The 26,243-nt window shown below is 57.5% G+C and overlaps 4 protein-coding genes across 8 annotated transcripts in view; 1 reads left to right on the forward strand and 3 right to left on the reverse strand.

Moving 5' to 3' along the window:
* The first annotated feature begins 199 nt into the window (after positions 1-199).
* Positions 200-1,274, forward strand: TCTA (T cell leukemia translocation altered). Its single transcript, XM_049826887.1, has 2 exons — positions 200-591; positions 1,180-1,274. Exons 1-2 carry the CDS (start codon positions 224-226, stop codon positions 1,220-1,222), a joined length of 411 nt encoding a protein of 136 aa, XP_049682844.1. The 5' UTR covers positions 200-223; the 3' UTR covers positions 1,223-1,274.
* A 54-nt stretch (positions 1,275-1,328) lies between these two features.
* On the reverse strand, positions 1,329-3,614 carry AMT (aminomethyltransferase). The gene is given in 9 exon segments (XM_049826885.1): positions 1,329-1,553; positions 1,667-1,822; positions 1,933-2,113; positions 2,205-2,350; positions 2,473-2,551; positions 2,718-2,849; positions 2,979-3,059; positions 3,169-3,567; positions 3,569-3,614. Coding segments are annotated over 9 exon segments (1,398 nt in total). The 5' UTR covers position 3,614; the 3' UTR covers positions 1,329-1,374.
* A 116-nt stretch (positions 3,615-3,730) lies between these two features.
* On the reverse strand, positions 3,731-7,296 carry NICN1 (nicolin 1, tubulin polyglutamylase complex subunit). The gene is made up of 6 exons (XM_049826886.1): positions 7,114-7,296; positions 6,308-6,481; positions 5,838-5,951; positions 5,675-5,746; positions 4,291-4,395; positions 3,731-4,128 (listed from the first exon to the last, which is right to left on the reverse strand). The coding sequence occupies exons 1-6, from the start codon at positions 7,282-7,284 to the stop codon at positions 4,087-4,089; spliced, it is 678 nt and encodes a 225-aa protein (XP_049682843.1). The 5' UTR covers positions 7,285-7,296; the 3' UTR covers positions 3,731-4,086.
* Positions 7,297-8,876: 1,580 nt separating this feature from the next.
* DAG1 (dystroglycan 1) overlaps positions 8,877-26,243 on the reverse strand; it is a 54,166-nt gene continuing 36,799 nt past the window's right edge. For all 5 annotated transcript variants that reach the window (XM_049826752.1, XM_049826754.1, XM_049826753.1 and 2 more), the window contains exons 2-3: positions 25,226-25,635; positions 8,877-11,748 (exon numbers count right to left, since the gene is read on the reverse strand). In XM_049826752.1, coding sequence (XP_049682709.1) covers positions 9,340-11,748; positions 25,226-25,507 — 2,691 coding nt within the window. In that variant the 5' untranslated portion in view covers positions 25,508-25,635 and the 3' untranslated portion in view covers positions 8,877-9,339. The remainder of the gene's footprint in view (positions 11,749-25,225; positions 25,636-26,243) is intronic.

A 26,243-nucleotide genomic window follows, 5' to 3' on the forward strand; every position in this document is an offset into this window, starting at 1 on the left:
GGAACGGCCCATCCCCGAAAAAGCCCCGCCCGCCAGGGAGGCCCCGCCCGCCGCTCAGGCCCCGCCCCACCCTCGCCTCTGGGAAGGGCCTATCCCCGAAGCCCCCGCCCCCCCAGAGGCCACGCCCCCACCCTCGCCTCCGGCAAGGGCCTATCCCCGAAGCCCCCGCCCTCCCCGCGGAGGCCCCGCCCACCCGGAAGCCCCCGCCCCGGCCGGCGCAGCCATGGCGGCGGCGGCGGCGGCGGCGGGCTGGCAGGCACCGTGGCGGGCCCTGGGCGCGCTGGGCCGGGAGCTGGCGGCCGAGTGGGCGGCGCAGGACGTGCGGGCCGTGCTGTGCCAGCTGCTGCTGCTCTGGCTGGGCCTCAGCCTGCTGGGCGTCCGCCTGGCCTGGCGCGCCTACGGCGGGGCGGTGGCCGCGCTCTGCTACCGGACGGGGCCCGCCGCCCGCCGGCCCCCCGGCACCGGCACCGGCCTGGGCCCCGGCCCCGCCTCCGGCCCCGGCCCCGCGCCCGGTCGGCCCCGCGCACACTCCCTCTCCCCCGCCGGCCCGGCCGGACGCAACGGCGCCGCCGAGCGGCACTGCCCGCCCCGGTGAGTCCCGACCGCGACCGCCAACCCCCCGGCCCCCTCGCCGCGGCCTCCCCGCGGCCCAGCCCGGCCCCGGCCCGCGCCCTCCCGGCTGCGCCCCCGGCCCGGGGCACCCCAGCGAGCGCCCCGCCCCTCCCCGCCGGCCCGGTACGTCCCAGCGAGCCCCCTCCCGGCTGCACCCCTGGACCAGTACAGCCCAGCGAGCGCCCCCCTCCCCAGCCCAGTATGGCCCGGAGAGCGTCCTCCGGGTTGTGCCACCGGTCCAGTGCACCCCCGGGAGGGCCCTGCTGGCCACAGCCCCAGACCAGTGCACCCCAGCAGGTGTCCCCCTGGCTGCATCTCTGGACCGGTGTCCCCCAGCGAACACCCTTCCATCCAATGACCCCAGATCAGCGTACCCCAGTGAGCACCCCCCCCAGCTGCACCCCCAAACCAGTGCACCCCAGTGAGCACCCTCCCAGCTCTGTCCTCAGACCAGTACACCCCAGTGTGCACCACCCCAGCCCTGCCTGCCCAGCACAGGTGGGTGGGTGCCCTCGCCCCACGCTGGGGTGCCACCCCAACCCTGCTCACGCTGCCCCTCTCTTGCAGGGAGGGCCTGGCGGCGGAGCCAGCGAAGACGCACCGGGAGTGAGGAGCGCCGGGACCGCCGGGCACTGCCCACACCATTAAAGCGCTGTGCCCCACCCGCTGCCCCTTGCTTTGGCACCCACCACCGTCACCGGAGAGGAGGCCAGGAGAGCGGGGCAGGGGCGTTTATTGGGGCCAGGGTGGCGGGGGCTGGCCTCACTTGGCCATGTAGTACTGGGTGGGCACGAAGGGCATCTTGGTGACAAGGGCCGGGTGCTGCTTCTTCCGCACTTCGACGGTGAGCGCGGTGCCGGCCCGGCTGTGCGCCGCCTCCACGTAGCCCATGGCGATGTTCTTGCCCAGGGAGGGTGAGGGGCAGCCGCTGGTCACCGTGCCTGGAGACGTGGGGACACAGGGAGGTGAGCGGAGGGTGGCAGCCTCAACACCCTCCCCTGCCACGGGCGCAGCTCGGGGCCGTGCCCGCGCCAGCCCCGCTGCCCCCACCTACCCACGGGCGTGCCCTCGGGGCCCAGGATGGCCGTGTGGGGACGGATGGGGGGTCCCACCGACGTCAGCCCCACGCGCTTGCGCTTCGGCTTCTCTTTCACTTGCGCCATGATGATGGCCGCGCCGGGGAAGTCCATGGCCACGCGCCGGCGCTTTCCTGTGGGGCAGAGATGCGCGAGCGTCAGCGATGCCCACCTGGTCCCCGTGGGGACGTGGGGCTGCCTCGCACCTCCGCCCGTCCCCCGGGCAGACGTGGCCCTGACCTACCCAAGGTCCACAGCAGCCCGGCCTCAACAGGCGTGGTGGTCTCGTCGATGTCGTTGCCGTAGAGGCAGAGCCCGGCCTCCAGGCGCAGGCTGTCCCTGGCCGCCAGCCCCGCCGGCCACACCTCAGGGACGCCCAGCAGCCGCTCAGCCAGCTCCACCGCCCGCCCCGCGGGCACCGAGATCTGCGGGGGGACACGGGGAGGGTCAGCGGGGCACGGCCTTCCCCTCCCTCGGTACCGTGGTGGGGAGGTGCTGGCGCAGCTCCCAGGGTACCTCTACGCCATCCTCGCCGGTGTAGCCGCAGCGTGTGACCCGGCAGTCCGGCACGCCGAAGACCGTCGTGGTGATGCTGTTCATGAAGGACAGCTTGGCCAGGTCATCCGGCAGCCCCGCCTGCAGCACCCGTGCCATGGAGGGACCTGGGGAGGCAGGTGGCTCTGGGGGATGGCAGTGTCTGGGGAAGGGGGGGACACGGGGACATCACTGACATCCATCGGGCAAGGACCCGGAGAAGGAAAGGCCCGCGTGGGCCCCCCGCTACCTTGCAGGGCCAGCAGCGCGTTGTCTGACACCTCCAGGTGGACATCGCCGCCAGCGGCCCGCAGCTCTGCCGCTCTGCCCTGCCAGGGTGACAGCGGGCTGCTAGCGTGGGGGCCGGGCTGGTGCCGGCGCCGCGCGGGGGCCACGGCCACCTCGCCCCGCGCAGCCACGGACGTCACCGAAAGGTGGGAGGACTCGTTCCCACCGCGCGTCCCCACCTCCCGGGGGGCTCGGGCGGCCCCGTACCCTCAAGATGGCCAAGTCCTTGTCGGCGCAGCCGGCGTTGGACACCACGTAGAGGTGATCTTCCAACGCGTTGGTGACGATGAGGTCGTCCACGATGCCACCCCTCTCGTTGGTGAGCAGCGTCAAGGTGCCCTGCGGGACGCGGCCCTTGGGAGCGTGGGCAGGCTGCCCACCCCTCTGCCCCCCCTGGGGCGTCCCTGGAGACCTTTGACCTGGCTGGATGCCGGGGTTCCCCCCCCCCGCCGCCCCAGTGCCCCGTACCTGTCCCGGCTTCAGCTCGGCGATGTCCCCCACCACCAGGCTCTCCACGAACCTGACGCGATCCCGGCCGTACACCCGGGTCTGGAAGAGGCCGGGGGTGGGGGAGAGGGGTGTGAGGCGGTGTGAACGTGTGTGCGTATGTGTGTGTGGTTCCCCCCCCCACCCCGGCCCCCCATCCCTCCCCGGCTACCTGCGGCATGTGGGAGACGTCGAAGAGGGAGCAGCAGCGGCGGGTGTGCAGGTGGGACTGGAGGTGGCCCTGCCCGTAGTGCAGCGGCAGGCTCCAGCCGGCGAACGGCACCATCCGCCCGCCCCGGGACCGGTGCAGGGCGTCCAGCGGCGTCCGTTTCAACCCCCCCTCCCCGGCCTCGGCTCCCCGCTCCCCCCCGACCCCGCTCAGCGCCGCGGAGCCCGGGGGGCGGCGGGGCAGCGCGGCTCGGCAGCCCGCCCGCAGCATCTTCCCTCCCTCCCTCCCTCCCTGGCACGGCCCGGTCCGGCCCCGGGGCGCCTGGGACATGGAGTCCGGCCGGCCCCCGCCCCGCTCCGCCCCCCGGCACCGCCTCCCCCGGGGAAGGGGAGGCGGAGGGGGGGGGGGGGGGGAATGCTGGGTGCGGGTCCTGCCCGGGGACGGCCATCGCCCCCCCTTCAAAAGAGACAGGCGGGCACAGGCGGGACCAACGTAGCAGCTTTTAGTCGCGACCGAGGCTCTCCCCGCCGCCCCCCCCCCCCCTCCTCCCCGGCACCGAGCGCGGTGGGCACCGGCCCCAGCACCCCTTTGTCTCCTTGCAGCGCAGGCAGGGCCGGGGTCCGCTCCCCGGGGCAGAGGTAGGGTGGGGGAACCGGGCTCTGCCCGCAGCAGCGAGCAGCAGCGTGGGAGCCACGGCGACTGGGGGGGCACTGGGGTGGGAGAGGCTCACTGGGGGGCTCCGGGGCAGCAGGGCTGCCCGCCGCTGCCAGCCGGCACAGGAGGAGTTGGGGAAGGGGCACGGGGAGGGCCTGGAAACCTCCCCGGGGCTGCAGGGACGCAGGCTGATGCGGGAGCGCAGGTGTCCGCTTGGGCCCCGGGAGTGCGGAGGAGCCAGGTCCCTCCGGCCAGCACCGGCGGGGCTCACGTGTAGGAAAGCAGGTTGATATCGTAGCAGCCGTCCACCTGCAAAAGAGCAACCGTCGGTCCCTGCACAGCACCATCACTCTGCCGGGACAGCCCACCCCAAACCCCCACCCCATCCCGCCGGGAGCAGCCCCCTCTGGGAGGGCTCCTCCAGCAACGTGGCGAGGCCGGAGCACCCACAAGCAGGGTGGCAGGACTCACGTCGAAGCGCCCGATGCGGGCAGCTGCCTGGCGAGCCCGGATCACCTCTGTCAGCACCCACATTTGCTGGACCTCCGTCGACACCTTCTCCGGGTCAGGGAGCTCCTGGAAAGAAGCGGGCACAACGCTGCGGAGTGGGGATGGCCCAGATGGGCTGGGACACCCTGGGCTCGGGCAGCAGTGTGGCCAGATGGCTGTGCCCCCCAGGGAGCCGGGAACTATCGCGAAGGTGCCCACACTCCCGACCTGCCCGTGGCTTCCCAACACGGGGCGAGCAGGGCCCCGCTCTAGGAAAACAGGCAGCTGGGGAAACGGGTGACCCTGAGGCCTGGGTGCCATGGTGCCGACACAGCCCGTCTCTGCTGGCAGGCATCCAGGGCAAGGACAGAAAGCAGATCACTGGCTAATGATTAAAAACCTAATCGCACAGTCCAGAGTTTCCCAACAGCCTCTCTTCGCCACGCTCCCTGGGCCAGGCAGCAGAAACCCCACTGCAGGCGCCGGTTCCCCGCAGGGACCTTTAGCCAGGCGGGACTTGCAGGCTCCGCAGCAGCTCTCCAGGCTGGGGTGAAGCTCCGCACCGCTTCTCCCCTGCCCCAGCATCCCCCCAGACCACCCCTTGCCAAGGGCGATGTGATCCAAGCAATCATCAAGGGATCAGGGTGTCCTCCCCAGCCTGCCAGACAGCTGGGCAGGGACCAGAGCTCCCAGGCCTGTCGTGGCTGGCAGAAGCCTTGCCGCCAACGCAGCGTAAGCTCCGTAGCACCAAAGCCTGGCAGCAGAACTGCCCCGGAGGTGCCGTGCGGCGTGGCCCCACTCCTGGCCCAGCGCCCGTGGCTGATTCAGCAGGTTTCCGTGGGCGAGCCAGCTGCCTGCCCCCGCCCTGCTCTGCCCGGACTTTGCTCACCGAAGGCCGCCAGAGAGGCAGATGTGGCTCGCAAGCTGTAAACACGTGCCATGGCTGTGACCTCCCTCCGCCTGCATGCCACCCCCGCCGGGCGATGCGCTCCCCGGGGCGCACCCTCCGCCAAACACCGGGGACCAGCCAGGCCACCCCATCCCCGTGCATCCCACCTGCCGGCTGAGCGATGCTGCGCACCCACCGCTCCCCATGGGGACATTCCTGTCCCTAGAATAGAGGGCAAGTAGACTTAAGTGTCACCTCAAATCACACATCCTCATGGAGATATTTTTCTTCTGAACACTGCAAACTACTTCCAGCACAAGGCAGGTTATTGTGGGGCTCCGCAGCTACTCCTGGTGGGGGTGTGGAGCTGACGGGGCAGGGATGGGGCCGGCAGCCTCACAGGGGACGCTCCTGCCCGTGGCCAGCACCCCATGCAGGTCCCTCCTTCCCCCTAATACCTCAGCGAGGATCACTCACCCCGTGTAGGCTGGCTGGCTGCTCCGGAGGAGTCAACTGGGAGAGCCAGGAGGGGAAATCCTTCTGGGGGCTCTGAAAGAGATCCAGAGGGTCACAGAAGAGTGTCCCCGATCCCACCTCCATCCCCGCCTGGCAGGGAGGCCAGCACCGGCCCCCTGCTCACCTTCTGTCCTGGAGGGAAAATCTGCAGCTCCTCAATGGTGAAGTGGAGCCAGACTGGCGAGGGCTGCCGCAGGATGAACCGCACCGCTGTCACCTGGTCCACGTCGCACAGCATCTGCCGGGACGAGGACGAAGGGAGCTGTCACCTCAGGGGCCGGCCAGGCTGGCGCCGCTCCAGGGCAGCTTGTGGGATTTCCTCCAAAAAAGCCCCAACCCGCCCCAGATGGAAGGAGCCCAAGGGACGTGTCACCTCACGGTGGCTGGCTGGGCAGAGCCAGGCTCGGGCCGGACCAGCACGGGGACCCTCGCTGCTGAGAAGGGCTGGCAGGGACAGGAGAGCCGCTGCCGTGGGGGCACGGCGGGGCATCGGCACGGGGCCCCAGGGCCCAGGAGCCGTCCCGGGGCGTGGGCAAAGAGGGGCGAGCTCCGGAGGCGCGGGCGACGCCACGGTCACCGTCCGGCCATGCCGACCTGGTGGCGGCGGAGGGAGAAGTAGTCCTGGGAGCCCTCCTCGGTGTGCGGGCAGGGCATCAGGCAGTAGTCCCGCAGGCAGGTCACCCACCGGCGGGAGCCGCTGGGGCCGGGGCGCTGCACCCGCACGCTCAGGAAGGCCGTGTAGAAGTTCCTGAAGACGATCTCCTGCACCTGCGGGACCGGCGGCCTCAGCCCCCGCACCGGCAGCCCCCCCTCCCCGTACCGGGACCGCCACCCGAACGGGCATCCCCCTCCCGTACCGCTGCTGGCACCGGCATCCCTCCCGCCCCGCACCGGTCCCGGCACCGGCACCCACATCCCTCCCCCCCTTCCCCTACTGGGACCGGCACCGGCATCCCTCCCCCCCCCCCCCCCCCCGTACCGGTAGTGGCGCTGGATCACCCCCCCACGCCGGTACCAGCACCAGCACCCTCCCGCCATACCGGTACCAGCACCAGCACCAGCATCCTCCCCCCTCCCCCCTACTGGGACCGGCACCGGCATCGCTCCCCCCATACCGGGGTCCCGGACCGCCCCCAGCATCCCGCCCAACACCGGTACGGGTGCTGCCCCTGGTAACACCCCGGCACCGGCACCCACCCCGGTACCGGCACCGTCCTCGGCATCACCCCCCCACCCCGGTACCGCCCCCGGCATCCCCTCCCCATGCTGGGACCGTTGCCGCCCCCGGCGTCCCCCCTCCCGCACCGGGACCTTCCCCGCTATCCCCCCACTCCACGCCGGTACCGCCCCCGGCACTCCCCGGCCCGGCGCGGCCCGGCCCGGCCCGGAGCCGCACTCACGTCGGCGGCGGCGCCGCGGGGGAAGCGGAGGTCGATGACGGCGACACCGGGCCTCGCCGGCTCGGCCCCCCCGGCCAGCTGGAGCGCGGCGGCGGGGCGGGGGGCGCAGGGCAGCGGGGAGCGGCCCTGCCCCGCGGGCGGCCCCGGCCCCGGCCCCGCCGCTCCCGACATGGCGGCGCAGGGCGGCCGCCCCTCCTGGGCGGAGCCGGGCCGTGCGCGGTGGCGTCACACGCCGCGGCCCGCCGGAAGCGGGAACACCCACCCCGCCCCGCTTCCGCCACCAGGGGGCGCCGCGCTCCCGCCGCGGGTCCGCCGGCGCCCGCCCCGAGCCCGCCCGATCCCGGCGCGGCGGCGGTGGCAGAGGCAGGGCCGTAGTAAAGCACACGGTTTATTGACTCGATAACGTTTTCTTTACACAACGCGGAAACCGACCCCGCGACGCCGAAATCGCAGCGCCAGGCCGGGGAGGCGGGGGGGGGGGGGGGGGGGGAGATGGCGAGCGCCTCATCACCGGCACTCCCCCGGCCTTCCCTCACGGCCGGCACCGGGAGAGCCCCCCCCACCCCGCCCCCGGTAAGCAGAGGCAGGGCCCCGGCCCACCCAGCCGCTCGCCCGGCCGCGACAGCGCACCATCCCCCGAGGGAGGGGGTGGGTATGGCTTCGGTGTGCGCTGGGACACCCCCCCCCGGCCCCCCGCCGCACAGGGGTTACTTCTCCTCCCTCCCCAACGCACCCCAAAGAAGGCTGAGGGAAAACACAAAGTCAATCCATGCTGAAAATGATTTAGCGCGAAGGAGAGAAAAATAACAGCTCTGAAGTGAAGGAAGAGGCAGCCGAGGGGCAGGAGGTGGCCGGGGGCGGCCCCCGAGAAGCGGGGCCTGAGCCGGGCGGCGGGGCCCAGGGAGCCGGCACTAGGAAGCTAAGCTCGTACAAACTGCTGGCAGCCGTACACCGGTTTTTAAGTCTTTTTTTAATAAAACAATTTGAGGCTGTATCAAAAATTTAGTAAAAAATTAGATTTCGAGAGTTCACTGATTTTTTTTTTTTTTTTTTTGACTATCAACTATTCCTGGCACTTTTTTTTTCTTGGTTTTTTTTTTCTTTTTCTTTTTTTTTTTTCTTTTTTCTTTTTTTTAACTTTTTATCTTTTCCAACAGCATCCGGGCACAGAGCAGCCGTGAAGAGGCATGCGGCCCGGAGCCGGGGGCTGGCCGCGCCGTTCCGGCACCGCTCTTAAGGAAGATTTGAGGCAAAGAGACAGCACCGCGCTATGGAGAAAACACCCCACCGTCGCCAAAACACCTCGCGGGGAGGGGGTTTTGCTTAAAAAAGACCACCCCAACCCCGGCGCTTGCTGGGAAGCAGAGAAGCCGTCGCAGCATGGGGCCCAGCTCACCCTCCTGCGAGCTCCCCCCCAGCACAGCGCTGCACCCCGAGGTGCGGGCAGCTGCCCCTGCGCTTAGCCATAGGTACCCCAAGCCAGTCTGACTCAACTGATGACTATTTTATGATGTGTGAGAAAAATAGGATTTCTTTGATTAAAAAAAAAATAATAAAAAAATAAAAGAATCAAACCCCAAACCAAGAAGCCAATCCCCCCAAGGAGGAGGAGGAGGCTGGCTGTCCTTGAGGGCCTCCCCCTAAGCAGCCCCAAATCGCCCCTGGAGCTCACCTGCAGCACAGCACTGTCCTCCCCCTCCCCAAAACTACACATCCCAGTTTAGGTAAACAGCAGATTAAATGTAAAAACTTAAAACATCGACTTCAGAAAGTCCCTTGAATTTAATTATTTTTAGGCTACCTTTCATGTTACGTCCTGTAGCTAGACACACGTGAATAGAAAAAACAGTACAGTTAGTGTTAAAGGCAAACAGCGGAGACCCAGAGTGCTACCCCAGTGCTGCCTGCTCCTCCCGCCCCATCCCGTCCCGTCCCCCCCTCCCTGCCCGCCACCCCGGCCCCGGCCAGAAGCCCAGCCGCCGGGAAGGCGTGTTTGAGCCGAGAATTTTTTCTATGAATAAAATAAAACCAAAGCTTGTTAGGCAAAAATAAAACAAGTGTCCCCCCGAGTCCCACGAGCGCTCCAGTGCGGCGGGCGCAGCCGGGGAGGGCCTGCTGGGGAGCGGGCTGGGGTTTCGGGTTCCCGGCTGGCGAGGGGGCTGCCGGCCCACAGACAGCACTGGCGTGGAGCTGGAGGCCCCTTCTCCCCCGAGAGCCTCCCGTTCGTTAAGGGGGGACGTAGGGCGGCGGGGACCTGTACGGGGTCATGTTCTTCGGGCGGGAGCCCTTCCCCTCCATGGGTGCGGTGAAGGGGGGGGGAGGCTGGTAGGGTGGCGCGTTGGGGTCCTCGTCCCGCAGCGGCGTGTACTCCCCGATGGTGTCCTGGTTGAGCGGCGTGGTCTCCGGCATGCTCTGGTTGGGGTACTCCGGGGGGGGCAGCGGGGCTTTCTCCTCCTGGAGGATGAGGGGCATGCTGGAGGACGGCGGAGGCTTGGAGTCGTCCAGCTCGTCGGCGAAGATGATGGGCACGCCTTTCTTTATGAAGGTGGCCTGGTCTTCGATGGTCAGCTTCCCTTTCCTCTTCTTGCGGTAGCAGATCATGGCGATGATGCCGGCCACGAGGAGGATGGCGGCCACCACCACGGCAGGGATGACGGTGTGCAGGTACACGTCGTCCTCGCTGCTCTTCTCAGGGTCTTTGCCCGCCGCCACCGTCGGCGTCACCTCCGAGATCACCCTTCCGTCCTTTGTCACGGGGATGAACTGGATGTGCCTGCAGCTGCCGGAGCCGACCACCGACACGTTCAGAGGCTTGAACTCAGGCTGCAAGACGTTGGAGAAAGCCAGGCTCGGCCCGCCGGAGTCATCCGCAATTTTTTTGCTCAAAGTCCGAATCTGCTCCCGGGGACAGGGCTCCAGGGGCAGCGTGTTGTTTGTCCACTCCACTACGATGGAGCCTTTGGCGATGTCCTGCACTGTGATGGTGCTGCTGTTCCTGTCGCCGAATGCCAGAGCCAGCTTCTTCACCAGCATGATCTTCTTATTGATGTCATTCACCACTGCGTTGTGGTCCCCTTCCAGCCTGGCCTTGAACTTCACCGGAGACTTGTCTCCATGCGGGCGTTTGTGGACGTGGATTTCAAAGGCATCCACAGCAAAAAGCCCGCCTTTGTCGGTCGCGTACATGAAGTACTCGTGCTTCCCGATGTGGTTGTGGTCCGGCATGCCGTACATGAGCTGGCTGGTGCTGTTGAACTGCACCCACGAATTCTCCTCTATCATCTGCTGCTCCTTCAGCTTCAAGGTCAGCTGCAGTTTGTCAGTGGTGGTATCTTCCTTGTCGTAGAAAGTATCTGAGGGTATTTTAACCTCGAAGTAAGTGCCCTCCCACGCGTCGACCCTGTCTATGTGGTTCGTCAGCTTGGGTGGCTCGTTTGGCTCCCAGGGCCGGGGGATCCCACTAGCTGTGGTGCGTATGCGGGTCGGCGGGGAGGCCGTTGTCAGCTTGGAGATGGGGGATCTGGTTGTGCTGGGAGGCTTCGTCGGACGGGGCGTTTTGGGTCTTCGAGTAGGCCTTCGGGTCGTCGCTGTGGAGGAATCCGTCGTGGACGGTGTGGCTGGCTTCAGAGTGGAGACTCTGGGTTTCTTGGTGGTAGTTGTGGGTGGCGTGATCACCGCCGTGGGCTCTACGTACCCAGGCATCGTGGGGCGAATTGGCACGGAGGCCGTGCCGGTGCCTTCTGCTACCCTGGTTGGCTGGATCGGTCCCAGAGTGGGCGTCTGTACGATGGGGCCCCTCGTTCTGATGGTGACTGTAGGCTTCCTCGGCAGCGGTATGGGCTCCCGGACAGGGGGTGCCGTCGTCTCCGTGGGAGGCGCGATGGCGGGCGACGTCGGGGTGGGGACGATCCTGGTTGGTGGTTCTTGCGCGGCAGTGGTGGGCGGCCCGATGGCAGTCAAAGGCGTAGGAGTGGCATTGATCTGCCGCCGCATCCTCTTTGGGAGGTGAGGTTTCTTGTTAGCGATGTGCCAGCCAACAACAGGGTAGCCAAGGCGGGCAGACATGGTTCCTTCCTTAGCTGGAGCCTCCACCTTGCTGATGTTGGGGACACTGTTTTGGCTCAGAGAACATCCCAGTTTCCATGAGAGTAAGGCCCCATTTTCCACCACCTTCTTTGCATTTCCTGGTCCAGCCATGAAGGCTGACATGTCAAAGAGTCTGTTATTTACAACAGGAACCAACTTCATGTTATGAAGTTCCACCTCCGAGAAGCTTCTCATTCTGTTTAAGAGTTCAATCCTCTGCTTTGGTGTCATTTTTGTTAAGTCAGCATCCAAAATGACAGTCAGGATAGTGACCGGCTCTTCCGAGCCGCACACAAATGGTGCTGCATCACCTGTGTCCTGGACGGCTGCTCGCACCGACTGAGGCTCGTTGTGGTCTTCTTGGTGGACCTCCACAGAGAAGACATTTGCAGTGTGCGGCACGTAGCTCCCGTTCGGGAAGGGCTGCAGCGTGGTCACCGAGATGTAGTGGACGCCCTTGTCCGTGTCAAGGGGCAGCCCTTCCAGGGAGCTGCTTTCCACGTTCCAGTGTAACCAAGAAGGCAAGGAGTCCTTCCCAGCTTCGGAGATCTACCAAACAAAAAAAAGAACAGGTGCTTTTAAAAGTACAGCATTAGGACAGGTTTTAGCAGCAATAACGCTTAACTTAAAGAATTAAAGAAAAAAAGTCTGAAGTATAACAACTGGGGAAGGAACATCCTGGCCAGAGTGGGGCAGCCTGTCTCTTCTTCCGCATGGTGGCAAGGACAAGCTCTGCAGGGTGCAGTGGTCCCAAAGGGCTTAAGGAGCCATGGGAGGTCATGAAATCCTGCAACGGTCCCTTGCCTGAAGGCACTGGCTCCCTAGCACTTGCTGTGCAACTACGAAGCACAAGTGGTTCATTTTCTCCAAGGGCAGAAGGGGAGTTTAAGTCACGGGGACGGCTACAAAGCTGAGGTGAAGTTACACCATACAGCAGAGACGATCTAACAACTGTCCTCCTCCCGCTCCTTCCTCTCCCATCCCTGTTGTCTCGCTCCTTTCCTCACCTGATCACACCCTGCAAGCCCTTTGCTGCAGCAGCTCAGCAGAACATATATTTTCTCTCTTAACTTTCAGCTTCGTCCCGCTGCCCGCAGCAGCCAGGCTGAGCCAGAGGGGCCAGAAGCTGACAAACTATGGCTCAGAATCCCCTGCCTGGTTGGAGCACACCAACTCTCACCAAGCAGCAGCAAATCCCGAGAGCTATGCAGCCACTTAAAACACGGCGTCCTCCTGCGTCGCCAGAGGAACAGCAAGCCAGGCATGAAGGAGGGGAGCAAACCTGACATCTGGTCACCGCAACATAGCACTGTGATGGCCAGTGCAGGCAGGCAGGGACATGGTGCGTGGGCTGGGGCACTGCTGGACATCACACAGGATGGCACACCAGCCTGGCTTTATATGCAGAGTTAGCTTAAAATGAAGAATTTCACTTACATATAATAACTTGCTTTTGCAGACTAGAAACAATGGGTGGCTTTGGCCCAGACCGCAGTCTCCTCGGCACTCCAACACACTATTTACTACCTCTTTTAGGTCAACAGCAACACTTTTTTCTTTTTTTTTTTAATGTGACTTGTGGTGCAGATTAGTGAAGCGCAGTCCAAGAGCACAAGCCTCCCCTTCAAACTGCGTGGCTCAACAGCAGGGGCAGTGCACTCCATGGGGCTTTCCATATGCTCCAGAGGAGGAGCGAGCCTGCAAGTAACCTCACCAGCTGCCTCCTCTTCCCAGTTTGTCCATTTGTGCCTTTCCGAGCCCATCTTCCTCTTCCAACTTCACGTCTCCTTCCCAGCCAGCCTAGGTCCAGACCCTGAGGGTCTCCTGGCCATTTTGCTCATGCAGAGAAGACTCTGGTTCTCTCCAAAAAGTCACCAGCGTGGCTGACGCCCCACCAAGGTGCTCCCCACCCCATGCAGGGGAAAGTCAGACGTATCAGAGCCCGGGGGACTCCTGCCTCCTACCCTGGACTGTAGCCGAGGGTAAGGTTTGCAAGCCCCCAAACCCCTCATTCCCAGCAGCTGACGTCCACCCGTCTGCACTACAGCCGCTTGCTGATAACCAGGCACAGCAGAGCCGCTCAGGCTGCCTGGTGGAAGGGGTGACACTGCCAGCTTTGCGGGCTGTGACATTTCCCAGAGCCGTAGGCACTCCAGGACGAGTAACTTGAGCTTTGCCACCTCCCAGACTCAGAGGCGTTTGGAAAGTGCCCTGGCTAGGCTTTCCAGAGCTCGCCACAAGGTTTCTCCCTCCACCCACTCAAAGGAAACAGGACATTTTGGGGGCCATGGAGACACATTTAGCAGCCCAGTTGAGACTTTGGGCTTGCTGCAGTCCTATGCAGAGCCACGCTCCAGCTCTTCTCCTGAAAGGGTGCTTTGGTTACTCTGCAATTCTGTAACTCTCAGACGTATTTCATAATTTATCAAACACAAAGCTGGGGGAGAAGCTTCACAAGGAAACCTGCCTGGCAGGAGCGCCCTCACGCGCAGCAGCGGGTGCAGAGACGGGGCTGGACTCACCAGACCTGCCCAACCGCAGGTCCTGCTGGGGAAAGCCCCTGGGATGGACAGATGAAGAGCAATGCCCAGTGCTGCAGGCCTGGGCAGACCACGAGTCCTGGGGTACCTCTCCCACCCCTCCCTGCCAGCTGCAGGCAGGATTCAGGCAGGATTCAGGCAGCACACTGAAGGGCAGGGCAGCCAGGCTCACAGACTTCCCCCCCCCCTTCCCTGCTGTGGGTTTCAGCACACTGAAGGGTCTGGATGCACAGCTCTGCAAGGATAACATATGACCTGAAAGCTTTTGTGCAAGAGCTGCAAAGGGTTTTGGCCACGACCGTGGGGGCAACACCCTCATTCCTCTCTTCTGCAAAGGATCAGCCCCGCTTTCAGCCAGCCTGGACAAGCTGGAGCGCACATCATGAGACACACGCTGGGTACAGTTTATAGAGCAGAGTTTAAAGCTGTTAGCACAGCTTTTAGTTAACTCCTCAGCAGCAATATCCAAGAGCAGGAAATTGAGATTCCTGCTTACACCAGCTGGAGAAACCCTTCCCACAGGCTCTACACCCTGATGTATCCCACCTGAACCAAGGCACTGAGACATGAACATCCTTCCACTCAGCCTTGCTGTTTACCCGTGCGTCTGGCAGAAAACAGTGGGTTTTGGCAGGGCTGCTGCGTGCGCTTGCCCCCCCACCGCAGCAAGAACAGGAGCTGCTTTTACCCCAGCTGGCCTCAAGGAAAAGCAGCCCTTCACCTGAGACAGGCACAGGGAGCAGAGCCTCGCTCCTGCGGGGACAAAGGACCAAATTGTCCTTCCTTGGCATCTCTGCTGCCAAGGGAGAACAAAGGCAGGGTCTGCTCCTGCCCAGCCAGTAGAAGGGCTGACCTGCATTTGTGTTCCTTTAAAAAAAGTGCAATTTCATCACACCCTCTAAAAACTGAGATGCCAATACAGCACCCAGTGCAATCCAGCATTTACTTTAGCAGGAGCTGGATGGTGCCACTCTTTATCCCTTTGTGCCAAAATTAGCTGCTAACCTGCCCACTGGGGAGGAGGAAGGGCCAGACTGGGCACACATTAGGAACAGAAACATAAGGAGGCAGGACAAAGCCATAGCGTTATTGAGGCTTACACAATCAAGAAAAAATACAAACTTTAATAGTGAGTGGTTAAATGCACGCTGAATGTGTAATTTCAGGCTACATTTGGAACAAATCTTCCCCTTCCATCCGCTCTGCGAAAGCCCTTAATTACAGGATCACACACTCTGTACAGAGCTTTCCTGCGAGCTGGAGTTTGCTGCTGCTCCCTCCTCCCCGGGCATGGCCCACGACTTGAGGAGGAGACATAAAACAAGCGTTGCCTTTAATCTCACGTCACAAGGTAATTCTCTCTTCGATCATGTGTGCTCCTATGTTTGACAGCCAAACGCACTTAGGAAAAGTGGCCAACCCCACGTGGAAAAAGGACAGCGAGGGAGGCACAGGCCAGTCTCAGTATTTCTGCTTGGAAAACCATTTTTAACCTAGAGTTTACATGGGCCCTTACGAACGTGAGCTTACACGCAAGAAAATGAAACCGCAGCTAGGCAGATTCACACTGAAAACTAGGCTCTCCTGAAAAACAAAAACAGGCCAGGCAATCACCTACTGGGACAACTTGTTCTAGCAGGGATGTGACAGCTGCAAAACATTTACAAACCCACTTAAACTTGATTTAAAAAGAGCTGAGCTAGTTCAGCTGTATTCAACCTAGGAGGAGATGTGGACTGTTTCTACAGGTTCTGCAAGAGGTGATTAAGAAAATCAGATTTATGTGTATTACACCTATGAAACCCGTGAAGCTGCCTGTGCCTCCCCTGGGAAATCTTTGGGATGGCAACAAGTCACAAGCATTCAGTGCCGCAGCTCTGCTTTAAACACAGCTACTGCCCTGGCCGCAGAATTCATCCATGTTTGCATGACAAAGGAAAAGCCCAGCAAGATTAGAGTAGATAATCAAAGCAGTTATCGGGCTGAATAAAAATACTTGTTCCTAACTGAACGCTAACCAGCCCAGCCCTCAGCGTGGGTCTGTCCTGGTCACGGCCGTTGCTGTGTTCGTGGTGGCGTGAAACTGGGAGTGGGAAACGCCGGACTCTGTTCTAGCGATGTTTCCTTCAAATATTGCTTCAAAAGGGTATTTGTTAAGGCTATGCATAGTTAATGATTTGGGATCTCTAGTTTTCATGTTAAAAGTTTCCCAGTTTTCTATGGATGCATTACATATCAGCCTTAAGCCCTGCCATTTCCCTCCAGGGGTCTGGTTTCAAAACTCTTCCGTTGCTCAAGAAAAAAAAAAGGCTGTCTGTTTTCCCATTATTTGAGATAATTGTAAATGAATGCGCTTATCGGCTAAAGATTACACAAGACTGGCAGTGTATTGAAGACCGTTAAAAAATTAGCCATGTTTGCTATTTTAAATACATACAGTGGTCTGGCTGGTTTTGAAGACCTTGTTCACAAAGTCCTTTCAGATATACATGGCCTGTTATTTTTAGGCCAGCCAAGAGCAGTCAACTCATGAAAGAAGATAGCTCGGTTTGATTTGGTTTTTTAAACTTAGATCTTAAAGCCCTGTAGCCAACAAGACAAAGATAAGCAAAGGAACAGAGAGCAAAACTACTGCCTCTGAGGCAATTCAGGCAAAAAGCACATTTTTGCCTACAAGAGTGCCCTCTAATCCTCCAAGTATTTCATCCTCCTCCTCCTGATGAATCCTCCAAAAAGGAGGCAGCGAGTCCTTCAGCGGGAGACAGGTACCGTAGGATCCCGCCACAGGTCTCCCTTTGGTGCACCACTCTGAAATCCTCCCGGCCCTGGAGGTATCCAGTGGGATCTCCCCAGTCTATGGCACCAGACCTTCCTGTGGGCAGCAGCAGCCACCAAGGACTCAGCTCCTTCCTGCGCCCTTTCAAATAACTCCTAAAAAATCCCTGACTGCTTTTGGGCAGGGGTGAGCATGGAAACTCCTGCAGCTCTGCCAGATTTCCCACCACCCCCTTCTCCTCCCCATGTCCAGCTGTTCCTGAGAGACAGATGCCATGCCAGAGATTTCATCTGGAGTATAATTACTGCTGACAATTTACTGTACTACACACTCCCCTTCTGGGTTGCTCCTTCAGCATTACCCTAACACACACGGCCAATAACGAAAAGACCCTGGCTGAGCCCTCTCTACATCTGAACAGAAGGCAAGCTGAACGGTGCTCGAGCTGACTGACCTAACCGATGTTAAACCAAGTCTGCAGCGCTCAGGCTTCTGCAAGCGATTAACCAGCGGGCAGGGGAAAGAAAATGGAAATTCAAATGCAATTCAAATGCAAATATAACTGCAGAGAAAGAGTAAAACCTAAGCTGTTTGCCTAAGCCTAAGCTCCATCTTAACCCCCTGCTAATGCAGCAGCACCGGGCAGTTTTGGCAGCAGAAGCAACAGGCAGTCTCAGCCCCAAATCAGATACACGGACAGGCATATTTTGGGCTGCCTTGTCCTGCACAGGCCAAACGAGGTGCTGGTAGAGACATCGGTTTCGGATCCACCGCAGCAGTGCTGGAACTGTGGGCACTGCAGTCCTTCATGGTGGTGGTACAGCCGATCAGGAGCCAAGAGAAGCAATGAGAACATGGGGCCTGCAGGCTCTGAGTCAGAGGATGGAGTCCTTGTTTTGGGAGGCAGGCTCTGGCCGTGGGTCCGTCGGATGCGTTCCTCCTCTTCGCTGACACAAAGATGGAGCCAGCGACCGCAGGCGTGGGGTGTGCGGGCAGCCAAGCTGTCTGGGTACCAGTGCCCAGGGCAGCTCCTGCAGCAGCAGAGGCTGCTGCACTGGGTCAGGGAACACGATGGCTCAAGGCAGGAGCTGGACAATCCTCAGACAACAACAGCCATGAGTCTTTGACCCCAAGGAACAGCCCTGACAGGGAGGCTTGTGTGTAGGCAACTAGATGATGATGATGATACAAGATGGAGCCCTCCTTACATCCCCCCTCCTTCCCCCAAATACATCAGAACTGCAAACTAGGACATCAGATGGGTCTTGCCTAGAAACATAAGGCCCAGAAAACAGTGGTGAAAGGAGGATGGGCACCTCTCAAGAGCCTTCTGCTTGCTGGGCACAGCAACAGTGCCACTGCACAGTGCTGCGCTATGGGAAAGCTCAGTCTGAAGAAAAGGAAAGTTGCATTTACTTGGCACAGCGAGCAGGGAGATATCACAGCACATGCGTTTCCCTGCCGAGGGGACTATGATACCTGCCAGAGCTTTTAGGTATCCTCGGCAGACTGCTCATCTGAGCTGCTGCATGCCTTGGACAAAAGGCGCAGGAACTCACAGACAAAACCAAGCCGCACCAGGACATTTCAAGCAGATGCATCTGCCCCTGAAAGTCTAAAAACAGCCCCGAGACTTCACTGCCTCTCAGAAGTACGTCAGCCTTGGTGACCCGAGTCTTCATCACCAGCAGGAGCTCACCACCTCTGTTCAGAAACAGAAAGCTATATGGGAACAGCCAGTAATTGGTGCTTCCTTTGTGCACAGGGTAGGTCAGGACAGTTAAACTAACTCTGCATTTCAGCTGGTCCCAGCTAAAGCCCTGCAAAGCTCTTCCTGCATGTCCCCATACGCTGAAGCTGTTGCCTTAGAAAAATCAAACCTTTCAGCTCAGAAAACTGAGCTAAGGGACAGCAAGGCTGCAGAGGCTGTACACAAGTCCTGGCTCTCAACTTCAAACTTCAGTCCCTGAAGGACTAGGCGGCAAAGCTACTTGAAGTAGCAGCTCTACTTTTACATGCTCATGAAAACCCAAACGAGAAGTTTACATGTCTGCTGCTAATCTGCATTTTCCAGCCACCGAATGGGCAAGCAAAGCCTCACGCACAGCAAACAATCCTCCTCCTTTGCGGATGCAAACGTAGGGCTGTGTTGCATGGACGCAGCCTGCCTGCCCGAAGAGCGGTGCTTTGTCTCACCAATTTCTTTACAATCAGTAAAATGGCTTCACAACAGCGCAGGCTGGGCGGCTACGCCCAGCTCATGCCATCCTCGCATACTCCTACCATGACGGCTTCTTTTCCAGATGCGCCTCTGTGTTTGCTATAAGGGCACTATTCAGCGTCCCACTCGGCCTGGGCAAGGGAACACAACAGCTGTTTCACTGGGAGGTCACTACAAAACATTGAGTGTCCCAAGAAATCCTCCTTTCATCGGTCCATGCAAGCAGCTTGGAAGGATTTGTTTAGCCTTATTGTTGGAGCGGGAAGGCGCAGCCCGCCCGCGCCAGGGCTGGGGTCAGCACGGGCTGCCCACACCCCGCTTTCTCCGTTGTTTGGGGGGTGAGCACGGGGCAGGAAAAGCCTCAAACAGCTTAAAAAAAAAAAGTTCAGTCGGGCTCTTCTTTCAGCGCGACTTTTTATAAGTGAAAGGCCAAAGGGAAGCAAAAATACCACACAGCAGGGATGCCAAGTGCTGGGGTTTAGTGCTGCCGCTGCACAGCTAACCAGCCCTGGCAATTTATTCCTGCCATCAGCAGATTGCTGGAAAGCTGGCATTCAAGATTGCGGCAAGGAAAGGCGAGCCAAATCCCGCAATCTCAGGTCAGCTCCTTCAGAGGATTCTCCTTACCATCGCACTCCTCAGTCTCCCCGGATGCTCAGAGCAACAATCCATAAGAGCAGGACAAAACAAGGAACTTCCCAGCCTGTCTGAAAAGCTAGTTTATAATTAGATTGAGTCACATTTTCCACTCTTCCAAATTCAGAGCTTGTTACTAAGCATGTACTGAAAATGCCAAATTCCCTGACTCGGTCTCGCTGCAGGAAAAAGATAAGCAGCCCCCTTGGCCCCCCAGCAGAAATCTTATCACCTGATCTTATCACTAAGATTGCAGCATGGCAGCTAAGCAAAGCCTTGCTCAAGTCATCCTTTGCCTGGACCTGTTCCAGGTGCTGCCATTTATCCCTGCACACTCCCCCGTAAATAGCAGCTGTTGCTACACCTTCTGGTTACTACAAGTCCAAGAAAACTGGGGACCCCAGGGACGAGGTGAAGCTCAAAGCTTCAACACAGAGAGCCTTTTAAGATACCCAACTTAATGACAGAGCCCCTCAGGAGCGCTCTTTGCTTGTCTTCCTCCTTTGAGGAATGCCACTTTAATAAAATTCACGTTCAGTTAAAACTCTTTGAAAAAAATCAGTATTTTGTGTTTTTCTTCCCTGAAACTCAAAGTGTCCTGGCACTGCAGGCTGGTTGCCAACATCCAGCCCTTTGCTTCAGGGTCAGAGCAGGGCTGAGGCGTGCAGCACAGCCCGGACAGTAGGTACTCGATGTCACAACTCCTGCAACCCAATCTCTGCAGATCCTGTTTACAGAACAAGGTCCCTGAAGTCTGATGAGAGCCACCAAAAAGTGGCCAATAAAAACCACTTCAGCAGATGGCAAATAGAACAACCATTGGAAAATCAGGCTCCTGCAGGGAAGGAAAGACTCCTTTTTGCCCAGATTAATATCCAATGCTCCAATAACCCCACAAACCTGCTGCATAGCTGCACTGCGTAAATCAGCTACGTGAGTTAATTCAGTTGTTCTAACCACTTTGCCACCAGCTATGTTTGCATAGTGACAGCTTCTTGGGGTCCCCGCTACGTTTTATCTGTCTTCCAAACAAAGCCCTGGTGAGACCGTGCACTTTAAAACCAAAAATAATCACGAGCCAAGACACAGCCAAGAACGGTAAGAGTTAGCTGTGCTCACTTGAGAACTTTTCCTTAGCATCAGCTAACAAACCTACAGCAGATCTCCTCCGAGGGATCCATCCCATACCTAACACTACCAGGATGAAGGCAGATCAGCGGCTTTACATTATCTTCAAGGAAGACGCAGCAAATCACCTGCTTCCGCAGGGATGTGCCTTGGGAAGCAGCACACAACCAGGAGTTTCTCTCCTTCCAGCATGCTTTATAGACCCACCTTTAAACAAAAGCCATTAAAATGCACGTCTTTATGTACTGCGGGTATACACATTTAGGATATTGGACTGTGCAAGGGCTAAAATACCTTGTGGGCACACTTGTATTAATTAGAGGAAACTGGATTTATCCCTGCATCCCAAGGGAAAGAAGCAGGTATTGCTTCAGCAATGCCACTTTGTGACTGTATTTAATACTCAGACCCAAGTGCAGTGCCTGGTGTTTCTGGAGAGGCATTTGCAGCCCAGATGTCTCCTGTTCACTGCACCCAGCCTAGAGAAACACCATTGCAGCCTCCAGCCCCCAGCTCAGGGTCACAAAGGCCTTCTCACAGACTTGGAGATGCTTTCTACTGCAGTTTCTGCACCAAGTCAGATCAAAGTCCTGCAGACGGGATGGAGGTAGTCACCACATCAATGCCCTCTTTGTGTGTTTTTTCTTTCATGGGCTAAGGCCCATGTCAGCTTTCCCAATTTGAGGCAGGGTATCATCGCTGGTGGGATGAGCTGAGAGCCATACTTACAGCAACAGCCACTGTCCCAAATGCTGACAGAGGTGCTATCAGTGTTAGTGTCACTGTCCTCACCTGGACAGCAATGGGAGGCTTAGGTTTTCACACAAGAAAAATGGGACAACCTTAGAGATGGGACTAGCAGACCTCATGGATACCAAGATCAGCACTGCAAAATCAATGATCATGCACCTCGGCTTAATGTCTTTTTGGGACCTCAACAACTGGAAGCAGAAATAAACTAGACCTGGGTATCTCAGCTGATGGCAAGACGTCTGAGCCAAAGAGAGGCAGACATGAAAAAGCAAACAATTGTAGGATATATCAAACAAGGTTATTTATAGAAGAGAAAAGGAAGTCTTGATGCCTTTATACAAGGCTCTGGTAAAATTTCATCTAGAGTATTTTCTATAGCTGTGGTCATGCAAACATAAGAAAAATAAACTCGAGCTAGAAGAGGTGCAGAAGACAGCTGCAAAGATGAGAAGAGGAAAAGAAAGCTTATTTTATGAAAAAGACTAAAGAGGCTGGCTTGCTTAACCTAATAAAATCAAGACAGGGGAATATGCCTGTCACTTATAAATACATAAAGGGAGTAAATATTATGAAGGTAGAACTGATTTAAGCTAAAGGGCAGCACATATAAATATTTCTAGCCATCTCTGAATTTAGGCTAGAAGCTGCATTTTTAATCAGAGCAGCCAAATTCTGAAGCAGCTTCAAATGGAAGTGGCAGGAACAGGAAATCCACTTGGTCTTTGGCCCAGGTATGATCTGTTCTTCAACAACAGGACACAGCTGAGAGGTAATGGGTCAGATTCCACGCAGTCTTTGGTGGAAATAGGGTAAGGAGATCATCAGGCCAATGGCAACTGATCACGGTGAGGGTACCAACACCAACACCCACAGTTATCCTGCTCCCAGCCAGTGTCTGCCAAGATACAGTGGGAACCTGTGCACCCTTGCACTACCTGTCTGCATAGCAAGGGGGTTGTATCATATGTGGAGATTGGATGTTTTAACCCAACTCCTGTAAAAATGCCAAGGTTCTGGTGTCAAATGTGGCAGGAAGGGCTGCAAGGTGCCAAGCTGCTGTTAACCCTTTGGGGAAGGTGCAGCAAAGAGTTTTCATCTCCAAGACACCTTCAGACACCAGGAGAGCAATCTTGCAGTGAGAAGCCTTGCTGTAGTGAGGAAGCTAGGCAACAGCATCTGGACTGAACTGCCACCAGATTCAACAGCTGAAATACATGCAAGCTGCAGCTGCCCTTCAGAGGACACATTTATGCCTGACCAAGGCACCTGCTCAGGAAGACAAGGCACAGAGGAAGGGGGTTTTTAATTGTCAGCGGTGAGTTACAATGGCCACAAAGCCCTGCTGGCAGCTGGCTCTGAGCAACATAGAAACCAGACTCTGAAACTAAGACACAAGGTAGGCTTTTTACTTCTTTTCTATGTGTCCACCTTTGCAGCTTGAGCGCATTAGAATAAACTTGCTTTTGTACTTAACCATAAAATCTCACCTGTTCTTAAGCAGCTTGGGGTTGGCAGGGAAATACTGGCGACTGCTCCCAGGAGCACATACCTGATTACGCACAGAGCCCACATATCTGTGCGGGAGTATGTGCCTGCAAGGCACTCCTCCACCACTCTGCAGATGCCTGGCGTTGTTTCCATCCCACAACCGAGTTTGCAGAGAAAAGTATTTTGTCTACAGCCGGCTGGAATCTGCTAACAAGCAGGGAAAGGATCTGAGAAGCAGCTTCAAGGCGATCGCCACCACAATATAAACTGAACCTAGAAATAATCAGCGGGAATTATCTAGAAATGAAGCAATCACACCTTCTTCAGGCTCCAGATGGGAAGCTTCTGGGAGTTTGGGGACATCAACTGTCAGCTTTTTAACAAAAAAAAAAACAAAAACAACTGTAGCCAATTTCTTTGAAATGTAAGGGGACTAAGTATAGGCAACCACATCTCGTTGTAAACTCTGACCCACTGTTACATCTCAAAGGGCACAGCCCTTATTCTTTCTTATTAGGGTTTAAGTACACCAGTTAGCAAGATCCAGAAATACTATGTTTTTAATGCTCCAGCTAAGAAATGTGAGGCAGCCTGAGAAAAAGACCAGAGCAACTTGCCCTGAAACTTTCCAGTAAACCAAAAATGCACCCCAGCACCCAAAACTGCCTACGCAGTTCTTACTAGCCAGGAATCAAATCCCCATAGCAAAGGCTGGCTGTGCTCAGCAGCCAACATGCATTCTCTGCAAGCGAGCAACCTTCCAGATACACTGGCTAAGCAAGGATGCCAACAGTGCCCCAGAGCCTGCTGCACTTTTAAAATCAATTTCAAGGTGAACAGATGCAACACGCACTTCGGCAAGCCCACGGACGACCATGAAAATCGCTCCCAGCGTTTGCTGAACTACACGCAACCAGCAACTGCTAAGTCCTGCTCCAGCCCAGTCCATTTGAGGCTCTTCAGGCAAGTGGCAGAGGTATTGTTCGAAGCTATCAGGTGGGTGGAAATAATCTATCAGGATTTTCCTGCAGCTACTAGAGCTGTCACAGATGACTTTTGCACCAGGAAAAGAACACATAGGAAGCTGCAGTGTCATACACACACTGAAAATTATTCTTGCCATCAAAGTAGCTATTAGACAACACCAGAGCAAGCCACTCTGATGCAAAGTCCCAAACCAAAGTTGTCATTTTCATAACAGAAGATTCTGGTCTCACCGCACCCATCTGGACTCTTGCAGCACAGTGCTATACAGATGCCCCACGCTCAGAAAACAGGCTGTGGTTAAAGCAGGGCAGGCACCACCGCCTCCCATCCGAGCCAGTCTCCTCAGCCACAGTCAATTAAATGTCACAGCCTTTGCTTTGAAACCAGCCTGTCCCCTTCTTTGACTCCTCTAGCCAGGGGCTCACCCACCACCTTCCTCCTCCCCATCTGACCGTCTGTCAATAACAGATGCATTCTTCAGATTTTCTGCCTACCACCGGCACATCGCGGTCCCAGCACCCTCACTGAAGCCAGCGAGATCACATATCTGGATGAGATAATTGAGTGACAGTACGCAGAGCTAAAACAAACCTGCCTTCAAGGAGAAACTAAGATGTCAGACTTTCTCTCAACTTGTTCTCCATCTCCCTCTGATCTTCTGACACACACCAGAAGGTTGTCTTTTTATCATGTTTTCTAAAAATGGATTTTTACAACTATTTTTCAGTCTTACTCTCTGAAAAAAAATCCAAGATTGGAAGGTAACTCTGTTTTCCTTTAAAAACAGAAATTTCTGAACTTTCCATGATCCAAGCAAGCAGATGCTAAGACGACAACTTCTCAGCACCTTCCCAGGAAGGGACTAAAGATAAGCAAGCATGTGCTTGGCAGTGTGCCTACCTCCTCTACTCCTCTAGGCTATTCTGACACTTTCTTGCCCTCAGGACCAATACCACAACTCAGTTTTCAGGTGTCTGCAGTGCCAGTGGCATGAGGGTAAGTCAGATAAAGAGAAAAGCTCCCATCTTTCTCAAGAGGACTTCAGGACGAGGTCAGGAGAGACTATGTCAAAAGCAGCCCAGAGCCCTGCTGGCAGAACAAGGTCTCTGTCTAGCAATGTTTTGTTATCACAGTGAAGCAAAATCCCTGAGCCTCAGAGCACCAGTGTATGGGAATCTGTGGCTCCCCAGATCCCGAGGCAACGTCTCCTTAGGAATGTGCCCATCGTTCCAGGGGCAGAGTATCTCACAGTTTAAATACAACCAACAAATCCAATCAGTCATCCCTGAGGAGAGAAGTCTCTTCTCCATTACAGAAGAAAGGAACTTTGCAATGAGGTGAGGATTTTATTTATTTATTTAAAAAAAAAAAAAATTCTTCTCCGTAGTCCTACAAAACCTTAAGGCTGCCTCACAGCAACACTCATGACTCAGCATGTTAGTGGGGTGACTGCAAGAATATAACTGAAAACAACCTTCAGGGAATAGCATTTCTCACCTGCACAATTTCTCCATTGGAAGCAATTAAATCCGTGGGGATGGAGACTCTGAAGAAGCGTCCTACCACCGCAGAGCTGTCAGGTATGCCCACCACAGCTGGCACAGTCTCCCGGAGGTCCGAGAGCACCGAGTGCATGGAGGCCTCCAGCTGGTTTTCCCAGTCCCGAACCACTTCTGCTGGCTCACTGGGCCAGTGGCAGTGAGCAGAGGCCGCCAGCAGCAGCACAGGGAGCCAAGTCCTCCCCAGGAAAGGGGGCTGCAGTAGGCATCCAACAGTCATTCTTCCCGGCGGCCTCGGTGACGGTGCTCCAGCCGGAAAGAGGACCACAGGGAGTCTGCAGGCACCGCAGCGCAGGCAGGGGATCTGCCAGTCCTTCACAGCAGCCTCATCCTAGGAGTCCTGGGAACCTGGTTAAACATAGGAAACCCAATCAGCACATTAATTACGGTATCCAAGCTGGCCAGCTCACACACACAGACCTCCTTGCAATGGACAGAGGGCTACCTGCCATGCTACCCTCTTTGTTTCAGCGTTTTGATTTAACTGCAAGAGTTACCACTACCATTAAAGAGAGCAAGAGCTTCTCAGGTCCTCTTTTGATGTACAGCATCTCTGGAGAAACAAGATCCTCCTGCTTTTCCATGCACACAACCATGTTTCTGCTGCTCTGGAGCCACAGCATCCTGAGATAGCCCAGGTAGGGAGACAGGGAAGATAAAACCAAAGCTGAGACAGAGCACAGTGGTGATAGGTGTCCTTTCAAGGCAAGCTGAAGTCAGGCTGGGGCATCAGTGGATTTAAATACCAGTTACCCAGTATGAAGGTCGCAAGAAACCTTCAGTACTCCAAAGCTGGCATCTTGACAACTTGATGCATGACAGATGCTTCTGCTCCTCTGACCCATGAGCCTGGCTTTCAAGCCAGGTCTCCTCTCAGTTCCAGCTTTTGGTATTAGTGTGTTTAGACTTGATTTGGGGGCCAGCAATACGCACCCCAAAAATCAGACTAGAGTAAG

Source organism: Accipiter gentilis, chromosome 23 (assembly GCF_929443795.1).
Source record: "Accipiter gentilis chromosome 23, bAccGen1.1, whole genome shotgun sequence".
Lineage (NCBI taxonomy): Eukaryota > Metazoa > Chordata > Aves > Accipitriformes > Accipitridae > Astur > Astur gentilis.

Excerpts from the sequence above, each read along its gene's own strand:
- TCTA (XM_049826887.1), top strand. The coding sequence starts at position 224 with ATGGCGGCGGCGGCGGCGGCGGCGGGCTGGCAGGCACCGTGGCGGGCC. Across the intron at positions 592-1,179 it reads GAGCGGCACTGCCCGCCCCG|GGAGGGCCTGGCGGCGGAGC; the intron begins GTGAGTCCCGAC and ends CCTCTCTTGCAG.
- NICN1 (XM_049826886.1), bottom strand. The coding sequence starts at position 7,284 with ATGTCGGGAGCGGCGGGGCCGGGGCCGGGGCCGCCCGCGGGGCAGGGC. Across the intron at positions 6,482-7,113 it reads CCCGCGGCGCCGCCGCCGAC|GTGCAGGAGATCGTCTTCAG; the intron begins GTGAGTGCGGCT and ends CCGGTCCCGCAG. Across the intron at positions 5,952-6,307 it reads TCTCCCTCCGCCGCCACCAG|ATGCTGTGCGACGTGGACCA; the intron begins GTCGGCATGGCC and ends TCGTCCCGGCAG.